The sequence below is a fragment of the Alosa sapidissima genome, chromosome 15 (assembly GCF_018492685.1).
Source record: "Alosa sapidissima isolate fAloSap1 chromosome 15, fAloSap1.pri, whole genome shotgun sequence".
NCBI classification, from domain to species: Eukaryota; Metazoa; Chordata; class Actinopteri; order Clupeiformes; family Clupeidae; genus Alosa; species Alosa sapidissima.
In genome coordinates, this window is record NC_055971.1 from 20534323 (window position 1) to 20545471 (window position 11149).

General features: G+C 45.4%; 1 protein-coding gene across 3 annotated transcripts; it reads left to right on the top strand.

Moving 5' to 3' along the window:
- The first annotated feature begins 2306 nt into the window (after positions 1-2306).
- On the top strand, positions 2307-7294 carry si:dkey-260j18.2 (uncharacterized protein LOC325231 homolog). Of its 3 annotated transcripts, none has more exons than XM_042064576.1 (5): positions 2307-3022; positions 3607-3760; positions 3844-3922; positions 4966-5193; positions 5479-7294. In XM_042064576.1, exons 2-5 carry the CDS (start codon positions 3607-3609, stop codon positions 6995-6997), a joined length of 1980 nt encoding a protein of 659 aa, XP_041920510.1. In that variant the 5' UTR covers positions 2307-3022; the 3' UTR covers positions 6998-7294. The 3 variants fall into 3 exon arrangements, with proteins under 3 accessions (XP_041920510.1, XP_041920512.1, XP_041920511.1); XM_042064578.1 differs by lacking the exon at positions 2307-3022 and adding an exon at positions 4143-4236 and having other exon boundaries at positions 3746-3760; XM_042064577.1 differs by lacking the exons at positions 2307-3022; positions 3607-3760 and adding an exon at positions 4083-4236.
- The last annotated feature ends 3855 nt before the right edge of the window (positions 7295-11149 follow it).

Sequence of the window (11149 nt, forward strand, 5' to 3'; positions counted from 1 at the left end):
TTCCAATATGGCCGCCAATCCTTGACCCTTCAAAATAAATGTCTGCACTTATTTATTTATTTAATTAATAATGAAGAAAAGATTAAATATTCATTGGAAACTGTAATGTTAACAAAGGTAAAGTAAAGTTTACCTAATAATTAAATAAGACACAAAGTTTATGTTTACCTTATTAGGCCTATCTGGTGGATTCAAATCATGTGGCTGTTGTAAAAGCATATTTAAAAGGGGGGTGAAATGGAATGATTATAACATGTACTTACAGACAATATATAGATATTTATGGCTAATTCACCTTTGTAGGTACCAAGCTAAGGCTGAACCAAGTCACATAGGCCTACAATAGGCCTTCACACACCTTTGGTTTGGCACAGCAACTCCAAATGATTATTTTTTACTTCTTTCCCTAACAATGAATGTGATTAATGTAGGGACAGGATATTGCCATCAGTTGAAGCTACATTGCAGCAATATGTATGTCGTTCAAAACTTTACAATAGGCTACTTTACAAACAAATTCCATCTCCCCTGTTGTCGTTAATGGTCAGGCTGTGAAAACTGATCAGAAATAGGTAGGGACTGTGATTGACAACAAGTATAACATTTGAGCATCAGGTCAACAATGTGTAAGAAATGTAAATGTAAAATGTAAATGTAAATCAGGTTTCTAGGCCAAGTATACAAGGAATTTGGTCTCTGCATTTATCCCATTCGTGAATTAGTGAACACACAGAGCACACACAGTGAGGTGAAGCACACACTAACGGAGCAGTGAGCTGCCTTGCTACGGTGGTGCTCAGGGAGCAGTGAGGGGTTAGGTGCCTTGCTCAAGGGCACTTCAGCCATTCCTACTGGTCGGGGATCGGACTGGCAACCCTTCGGTTACAAGCCTAAAGCCAATAGACCACAGCTGCCCCGAAAAAGGGGTGAGAAAGCTCACCAACGCATACTTTTACCATAAACTCAGACATTTTATTATGGACAGCACTTTTATGAAGATGTTTTACTGTTGTTTTATTGAATCTTAGTTTTTCTTTTCTCATAGTTAATGAGTGCAGCAAGATTGCTGGGGCTGTGTTAACAATCCTGCCTTGCATAAGAACAAAGCCCTTATAAAAGCTTGGGGGATCCTGGATGAACCCGTTACCCCTTGTTCAGAGTTTATATTGCTTCTGTCTGGCCGTAGATTTGTGTCCAAGAGATGTAAGACAAATAGATACAAGAACTCTTTTATACCCACTGTCAGCAGCTTTTTTTAAATACTATCACTTGAGTTTTTTTTTTTTTAACAATTACTATTCTTTTTTGTTCTTGTGTTTTTTAAATAGTTTTTTTAATAGTGTTTTTATGTTAGATTTTTATGTTGTAATGCTGTTTTTGCTTTTAGACCAACAAATAATAACCCAAAATGATTGTCATGATACTGTCATGCATAAGAATTTTTTTTCTGTCCTGGACTCGGTCTTGTCTTGGACACAAACCTCTTTGGACTCGGTCTTGACCTGGTCTCGACTTGACCTGGTCTTGGACTTGTCTTGGACTCGACAAAAGTGGTCTTGAGCCATGTGGGACACCTAAGCTCCAGTGGGTGTGGCTCTTCCCCAAACTAATGAATAGATAGATAGATTGATAGATAAATAGATAGATAGAGATATACTTTATTGAAATTCAAGGTCTCAGTAGCTTAAGACATCACACACAACATACACTACAACATAAACAGGATGATTAAAAAACAAATCCACATGCCTAATAAGGACAGACTAAAATATACTAATGGATCTGAATGTAGGCCTACTAAGGATGTATAAGCATTGTGACAGGGCAGGAACTGACCCTGTGTTTCAGTATGTGGTAAGGTGCTCTATGTCAGGGAAAATATGGGAAAGCTGTAGGGTCTTGTCAAAATTGGATGTGGATTTAATGTGCCTTCACATTGTAGCCTATATGAGGTCCGAAAAGCAAAACAATTTCCTCCATTACGGCAACCCATCCCTTATAATGTGTTCTCTCTGCTGGCTGCATAACAAATTGCCCCTTGGTGATAATAAAGACACCTTAATAGCCTACATTTAAATTTATCTCGTGTTTCGCTTTTATTTTGACGCTTTTCGGCGCCCTATTAACCGCTATTGCCATGTAGGCTATTGTCGCTAGCTTCCTTATGCTTTTTTTCCCACATGGGAACAGTGTGGCTATCACCGCCACTCACTGGCCTGGAGGCTTGTAGAACCTAATGTCAGCCACTTGCAGCCAACCTAAATTCACCACGTGGGTGTAAAACAAATAATTGGGGAGGACTGATAAAAATGTGTCTGAGTTGTTGTTTGTATTGAGCTTGTATTGGCAAAGTGAGCTCTGAAGCATCAGAAACAATTTTATGCTTTCTCCTACTCAATAGATGGCAGGATAGCCTACAGAATAGCTGCTGATCTCCACAACGCCATAGAAGAAGAGGACGGAAGAGAAGAAGAAGCGGAGAAACTGAAACAACTGTTGTTGTGTGTTGATCATTGAATCGACGGCTTTCTTTCAGAATGGTGCCGCATCGACGGTGTCCGTTTTTGTTTTACGTAAATATGTTAAACATGAGTGTAGCTGCGTTAGAGCAGCAAGATGCCCAGTTAGGTAGTAAATGAAAGTGAGAGTGTGCATTTTTCACGTTCACGTTCAAGGTAACAGCTAAGTGAGATGGTCCTTATTGGGCAGCTAACGAGCTAACCGCCTAGTTAGCTACCTAGCGAACTTGTTATTCCTTATAATCTCTATAAAGATTGTAAGTGTACACGGAGTCGTGATGATCTGGATGCATGAATCACAGCAGGAACAGACCAGGATGGGCGAGGTGTTCAAAGGAGATAGTAAGGGAAGATAATACGTTACAAAAGGCCATTGCGGGACCCTGTCCAACTGAGCAAAGTAATAGTTCACGACTAACTGTGATTGTTGTAATCTGTCGACATCCTGTACACTTGGACAGTGCATTGTTGGGATTCTTCAAATCACAATCCCGATAGTGAAGGTAATAAATCAAATTCATGGCCAGCACTTTGAGCTCTTTGCCTACTTCTTAAGTTAACTATGTTACCTTTTTTGCTTTTTGTTTATGACTTGAATGTCAGAATTATTTAACATTAAACTAACATGTAAGCTTAATGTATATATGTATAATATATTTTTTGTCATTTACATAAGTTAATAAAAACTCAAGTGTACATGGTCGCAGTAGCCGAGAATAGAACAGTTATGCTACTGGACTCCATTTACTAGTTGCAGTCATAAAAAAATCGTGTTTGCACTGCCACCTACTGGAGTGGAGTAATTCTACTGTATGCAGGGCAAGAACATCCTTGCAAAAAATGCTTAATAAAAATCCCATTGTTTCCTCTAAAAATACGTTTTAGTTCAACACTGAAAATGATTGTTTACTAAACACAATATTTCACCCATTTTCTATCAAATTAGTTGAAAAGCAAAGTGCTGCATGATTTTCATCATTGATTTTATTCTTGCTACCCTCAAATTTGTTTTGTTAAATAATACAGTGATCCTCCTCAGGACATTACAGCCTAATGAACTCCTATGCTTGGTATGTGCATGTTACAGATGAACTCTGTTAAGGGTGGCACAGTTACCTGGCGGCCACAGCCGTGGCAGGATGCTGACAGTGGCGGAGGGGAGCCTCTCTCTGACAGCGACTCAGAAGAGGAGGATTTTCCTGATGACAGCACTACGCCACTTGGAGACTATATCACACATGGTTAGACATCATTGTGATTTTCATAAGATGGGCCTTTTGATGTATTGTCGTTGCTCTAATTCTGTGTCACTTCTCTTATGCAGGCCTAAAGCAATTACTTGATGCCCAGCAGCTCTGTGATGTCACTCTCCTTGTGGAAGGGAAGAGATTTATGTGTCACAGGTGAGCTGTACCTAATGGCAAAGTCTTTTATGGATATAATTATGCTTGCTTTAAGGCATGGGGCCATTATGTTAATGATGGGCAAAGTGCAGTCTATTATTCGTATGTAATGCCTTGCGGTATCCAGCTCTTTATGTACATTACATGTCTCTTCACCCAGGATATAGTGTACCCACCACTGAAAAAACTACCTGTGCCATAATTTGAATTTTTTTGAAAGGAAAAAAGACGGATTTGGCTAAAATGACCAAGATAGGAGAATATGGCAACACATGCTTGAAGATGAATTTACTACTCTTATTGTAAATGGAAAGGTATGTCCATTTCATGTGATTTGTACAAGTCTAACTAATGATGGTTAGAGGCTAAACATGCCATTCTTATGGCACCTGAAGAGATATGTAGGAACAAAATAGAGAGGGGATGGGGGTCTACACAGGGGGCCAGAGATGTAATGATCTCATTAAGATATTAAAAATGATATAGAAAAGCGTTTGAAAAGCGTTTGCTCTTAATAAGGTTTTGTTGCACCATGTTTTCAACAAATGTGTGCGTTTTGGCCCTAGGCTATCATCAGCATGCAGCATGATATTAACCAATAAGAAAAACACCTGCACAACATTAACACCTGAGCATTCCTACTGCTATGTAAGCGAGGGTCAGGGTAGGGGTGGTGGTGGTGGGGTTGTACTGGCTGAGAAACTCCAAGAATGGAACAAGGGAACCTGGGTGTTCCATGTTAGGGAGGGCTGGGTAGAGATATGAACTAAACAGAAGGACTGAAGCACTTGGCAAGAGAATCACTGCATGTTTGGGTTAAATGGAAAACAAAGACCCAGATCTTAATCAGTTTTAAATACAGGACAACTACAAACAAAGCACTGTCTCACAATGAGTGATCTGTGAAGAAACAAGATGAACGCAGAGCACAGAAGTACTCATTCTGAGAGAACTGCGGCAGTGTTTTAAAAACACAAGTAGTTGTTGACAATTCTCCTATTAATGTATATAGTTGGATAACTTATGATGATGGTTGTTTTTAGGGTTCTTCTAGCTGCAGTGAGCCCCTATTTCCGAGCTATGTTCACAAGCCCCCTGGTGGAGTCTCGCCTTACAGAAATCCGACTGGAGGAAGTAACACCAGCAGTTATGGACACGGTCATCCAGTTTATCTACACCGGGGAGGCTGGGCTTAGCCTGGACACAGCAGAGGACCTCTTTGTAGCAGCCAGCCGCCTTCAAGTCATGCCCCTGCAGGACCTGTGTTCAAGGTAAACAAATGGCTACTAATGCATTAGTACTAATGCGTTTTAATGTGACATTCAGGGGTGACGCATGAATAATAGTGATTCAAAAAGCAACAGAGTATTTTATTAGCGGTCGCCCCATACCTAATGCATATATTTGTGTGTATATCAGTGTACCACTATCGGCATTTACATATTACATTTTAAGCAATAACACATTTTTCTATCAGTTGATTATGGTAATGAATGTGTATGCATTCTTCCTAGAAAAAAATATGTAAATATAAGCTGAGTTGTTTCTGTCTGCAGGTTTCTGTTTGAGCACCTGTCTGTAGAGAACTGTCTGGGGATGTACTCTCTGGCCCGCTCACACCACGACCAGCTGCTCCTGCGAGCCTCCCTGCGGTTGGTGGCCCAGCACTTCCCGCGCGTGGCGCGCCAGAGGGACTTCCTCCTGCTGGACCCCGGCACCCTGGGCAGCCTGCTGGAGTCGGACCGGCTGGGTGTGGAGTCGGAGACAGAGGTGTATGACGCGGCACGCCGCTGGGCCGAGCACCAGCCAGCCGAGCGCTACACCCACATGCCGGCGCTGCTGCGGCACCTGCGGCCGGGCCTGCTGGCCCCGGAGGAGAGCCGACGGCTGAACCAGGAACTGGGCCCGCGCGCTAGCGTGGAGGCCATGGGCGGGCCACTGCGGCCCCGCGAGGGCATGTACGAGAAGAAGATTGTGTGTGTGGACCTGAAGCCGCGCGAGGACGACGGGCTGCGTGAGGAGGACTTCACAGTGGACTGCTTCGACCCACGCACGGGCAAGTGGGAGAAGCTGGCGGCGCTTGGCTCGCTGCTGTGCCCTGGCTGCACGGCCATCGGCGGGCGTCTGTTTGTTGCCGGCGGCATCCTGCGGCGCGGCCAGGTGTCGGCTGACGTGCACGAGTACGACGTGGTGGCCGACCGCTGGCTATCGCGCCCGCCCATGGCCCAGCCGCGGGCCATGCTAGGCCTACTGGGCTGCGGCAACTCTTTGTTCGCGCTGGGCGGCTGCAACCGCTCGGCGCTGCTGGACTCGTGCGAGACGCTGGACATGGGCACCATGTGCTGGTCGCCGGGGCCGCAACTGCCCCTGCCGCTGCGCTCGTTTGCCTGCGCGGCGCTCCGCGGGCGCCTCTACCTGCTAGGCGGAGCCACACTGGAGCAGAACCGCGCTGTGGTGCACTCGGGCGTGCTCATCTACCACACGGCCACAGCGCTCTGGACCCGCGTGGCTCTCGACTCTGGCGCCACCTGCCTGGCGGGAGGTGTGGCAGTGCGGGGCGGCGTGTGCGCTGTCGGGGGCTACATGCGTGACGCCGCAAAGTTCTTGGATGGCAACTACACGCAACTGGAGCCGCTGGACGCCACAGGGCGGGTGCTGTTCTTCCGAGAGGGACGCGGCTCCGGGGCTGAGCGAGAGGTGACCCCAAGCTTGGACCGTGGCGGGGGCAGCGACCGGGCACCAAGCCCCGTGGTCTTCCCCGGGCTGCCGCGGAGAATCGCGGCGGGAGGCGTGGCGCGGTGGAAGCGGCGCATCTATGTGCTTGGCGGTGAGAATGGCTCACGCTTCTACGACAGTGTGTACTGCTGGAAGCCAGGCTGGCGCAGCTGGGTACAGAGACGCGAGAAGCTCCCGGGGGACACAGGCGGCGTCAGCCAGTTCGGCTGCACCACCCTGAAGTTCCCGAAGAAACACATCCTGGCCAGGCTGAGGTCCGTTCAGGAGAACAAGGTGACTGACCACAAGGGGGAGGAGAGAGTAAGGGGCCGGAGGAGGAGGCGCAATCAAGAAACGTAGTCATTGCACAGCGAAACCTTTTTAAATGTCTGAATCATGCTTTGAAACCAGTACACTACATTACGCTTGAATGAGGGGGTCACAGAAAAAGCCCAGGGGCTGGACCTTTAGAATGACCCACAGAGTAACCAAAAATGTATTGTTTTGGATTACTAATTAAAAATAGGTTTTGTAGAGACGAACAAAGAATTTTTGCCTGGGTCATTGTGCTCATGTTTGTGAGCAAATTTTATGGAATGGATTGTTCAATAATTTTTGGTTACAAAAAAAGCTTACATAATGCATACTGGTGTCTTACAACACTACGATAAAACACTGTGTCTTAAACATTGGTCGGCAAATACATTTCCTTGCCAAATGTTCAACCCCCTTGAAAGATTTTCTAGATGAAAAAAGATTAGCCTACAGTAATTTCCTGTGTATTAGCCGCAGGACAGTGTTATGCAAGTTAAAAGAAACAAAACCATGTTAATACCATATTAACTGCCCCTGTGTATTAACCTCATAGCTGAAAATTTAGCAAAATCAATGTATAAGCCACGGCTAATAGTTGGGAAATTACAGTAATTTACACACCTGTAATTTCTCAACTATTAGCTGCGGTTTATACATTGATTTTGCCAAATGTCTTCACCTATGAGGTTAATACACGGGGGAAATTAATATAGTATTAATATGGTTCGGTTTTTTTATTGAAAACACTGTCCTGCAGTTTATACACAATGTGGCTAATGCACAGGAAATTATTGTAATATGCTTTTGGAAATATGCTAGTACATAAATGTTTATAACAATACAATTTGAGATATGCACAGGAGAGACATCGCGCTCATTATGGGCTCTCTAACAACAAATATCGACTAATTCTCCGGTCATTCCTCTTCGTTGCTGTGGCTTTTAATGATCTGATCAGCAATATAACCACAAGCCCTTGATGTGGGCACCCACGAAAATCAACAAATTCTTCAGTCAGTCCTCTTTGTTGCAAGTACCATTATGTACAATACAAATATTAAGTCGGAAGATATATGTATGTACTTTTTGTTATCTAGAAAATGTTGATGACTTTCAGGGGGTTGAATATAGTCCAGTGGACAGAAAGGTGAACCCGGAAATGTTGAGTACACCAAAGTTTTATGATGGAAATATATAGTATGGGTTCCCAGCATGCAGAAACTGCCGGATGCTAATTTGCATATGTTGGGCAATTTGTGTAATTGAGCTAATTAGCATAAATTATAAATTAGCATAATCACCTATATTGATCATATTATAAGAGCTGCTTGGCCAAAATGGACCATGTTAGTATGTTTTTAGGGGTTACTGGAGAGGCTGAGTCCATATCTGACATTTTCAAGATTCAAAATCACTATTTAAACATGGTTTGGTCACGTTTTTACTCTCATTAAGCTGATTTTGCTGAGTTTTTTTGGTACAATTTAGACAGATTTTTGGAGGATAAAAATGTTCAGTGTTTAGGAATAATTTGGATCTACAAGTTATTTCTGAATTCCACAATCATTTTGGAAATAGCTATTCACTGGCCCTCTGCTGTGACTCACAATTGAGTAACAAAGAGAAGAACTAGCCTCTACTACTCCTCACTGTCCTCATCCGTTGTCTTGTCGCCATCTTCTCCAGACTCTTCATCCCTGTCCTTCTGCTGTTTTTGCTGTGTAAATATATTGCCACATGTAACATCACTGCCTTTGCAGAAACAATAATTAGTACAGGCCAGGCCTGCAGCTGCACAGCTGCACTTTCCAGATACATGTATACACAGTTTTAACCCAGCTTTGCAGTTACAGCTGATAACATCTAACAAATCAGGAGGAGCAACAGGACTTGAATCGAGGGTGGGCAAGTTCCTCTCCTTTCTTCATAACTGTCTTCTAACTCCCTCCAAACGCGGTTATATCCACAGCCGGTGGATCAGGATGGTCTGCTGCTTTCCAAAGCAGCACCTGTAGATGGGCACGTTTTCCATGGAGGAGCAAGTTGCGTTCTGTAGGAGACAGTGTCTTCAGTGCTGGAGGAGCCGGGAGTGGGAGACCTCACCGCCAGGGATGAATTACTGCACGGGCCTACTGGGCCCGGCCCAGGGGCCCAAGGGGTCAGGGAGCCCTGAAGCCCAAGCCTTTACATGAAATCATTGCCTCAATATCAACACATCAGGATGTAGGCTATGAATCTGATTGAATTTAGTATTGGCCATCCCCAAAATGCACCAGAATACAGTAAATCACATCAAACAAATTAAAACATTTCTGAAGAAGGACCTCCAAACCCCCCTTCCACATATGCGACAATTAATGGGGGGGCCCTTAATACATCTGGGCCCAGGGGCCCGAAAATTCATAATCCGTCCATGCTCACCGCTAGGTGGAGGCCCAAGCAAAAGGATCCGAAGAGAGCCCTTGTAAGGGGTACTAAAAAGCTTACAGAGGCCTTCAGTAGAAGCCGCAGGAGGAGACCAGCCGTCGCCTGGGCCTGGCTACGGGAGGAGTGCTTGCCTGAAGAGGGTTTTGATGCAGTGGCCACGGCGGAGAAGGACTTCACGCGACTGGGAGAGCGGTCTGAGGAAGCGGCCTTGGAAAATAAGGTAGTGACGCTGGCCTGGGCGCTGACTTCACCGAGAGAAGACCTTGAGCCCCTGTCCCCGCCGGACAGCTTTAGGCTGGAGTTGGCGGTGGCCCTGGCTGCGGAGCAGAGCAGAGGTGGAGCGGCAATGAGGTGGTGCCTTGAGGATGTACGGTTGGCGGAGCCTGTTCGAGTCGGCCTGTTCGCCGGTGCTCTTTAGAAAAATAAGGGGGAAAAAAGTTTGTTGTGAAATCCGATGGCACGAGCCAGAGAGAAGGTCTAGGCCTTGGCGCAATCGTGGCGGTGTGGAGTGGCCGAAACAGCGGAGGACAGCTCTGCGACAAGGCAGCAGAGGAGGGATGCCAACGTCGGTAGCAAGATAGATAGATACTTTATTGATCCCCAGGGGAAATTCAAGCTGTAGCTGTGCGCAGCGTGGTCCGGCTGCGATGGAACTGGAGTCTGCTACCCCGACTGGCGAGACGACGGAGTGGAGCATCGGAGGTGCAGTGCCAGTTACGGTGCTCAGCGCCGGGGAGTCTGTGGCAGTGGAGGCTAGGCCCCGCCAGGTGTTGGAGGAACGTTGCGGTGGTGCACACTGCGAAAGTGCAACCTGAAGGCGTTCTCTGAAGGGAGCTGGGGACGAGAGGCGACAGACCAGGTGACTGCTAGTACGCCACGCATTGGGCCACTGGTGGTTGTGGTTCCCCAGGGTGACTAGGGCTCTTGCGGTGTGTGCTCCCCACCTGCTGTGTGGCAGTGCCAGAGAGTAATTGCTGGACTGAATGTGGGAACGCCCGCGCCGAGGATGGCAATGGCTTGTTGGGGGAGCTGTGCAACGCCAGCGTGCTGGACTGTGCTTGAGATTCCCACGATGTTTCGCGCTGGGGATTCTGGGAGAACTGAATGATCATCTCAATACCAATGTTTCCCAAAAGGCCTGTCCCAAGGAGAACAGTATTACCTTAAACACACATGAGGAAACTGAACAGTCCAATCAGTAGACTAGGATAAGCTAGCCAACTATGCTACTTTGTTTACAATATTTCCAGGCTTCAACCAGACAGCTGAATGTGGTAGAGTTGTAATAGAAATAGTAGGCCTAAGCTAATTAGCATAAAGTGTCCTGTCATAAATATCAGACATTCAGTATTCTCTCTTTTTATATCAGGATATAAAATAATACAAATATATTACATTGTAATCCTCTGGTACTGTAAGGTAGGCTATTGAAATGTCTAGCCCCCCCCCCCCAAAAAAAAAGAAAAATCGAGGTTTGTATCAAACCGTGGGTCAAAAATCGTGATACGAATCTCGATTGTTAGGTTGGTGTATCGTTACAGCCCTACTGTATATCGCTACAGCCCTATCCTCCAAAAATCTGTCTAAATTGTACCAAAAAACTCAGCTTATTGAGAGTAAAATGTGACCAAACCAAGTTTAAATAGTGATTTTGAATCTTGAAAATGTCAGATATGGACTCAGCATCTCCAGTAACCCCTAAAAACATACTAACATTGTCCATTTTGGCCAAGCAGCTCTTATAATATGATCAATATAGGCTATTATGCT

Excerpts from the sequence above, each read along its gene's own strand:
- si:dkey-260j18.2 (XM_042064576.1), top strand. The coding sequence starts at position 3,607 with ATGAACTCTGTTAAGGGTGGCACAGTTACCTGGCGGCCACAGCCGTGG. Across the intron at positions 3,761-3,843 it reads TGGAGACTATATCACACATG|GCCTAAAGCAATTACTTGAT; the intron begins GTTAGACATCAT and ends TCTCTTATGCAG. Across the intron at positions 5,194-5,478 it reads CTGCAGGACCTGTGTTCAAG|GTTTCTGTTTGAGCACCTGT; the intron begins GTAAACAAATGG and ends TTCTGTCTGCAG.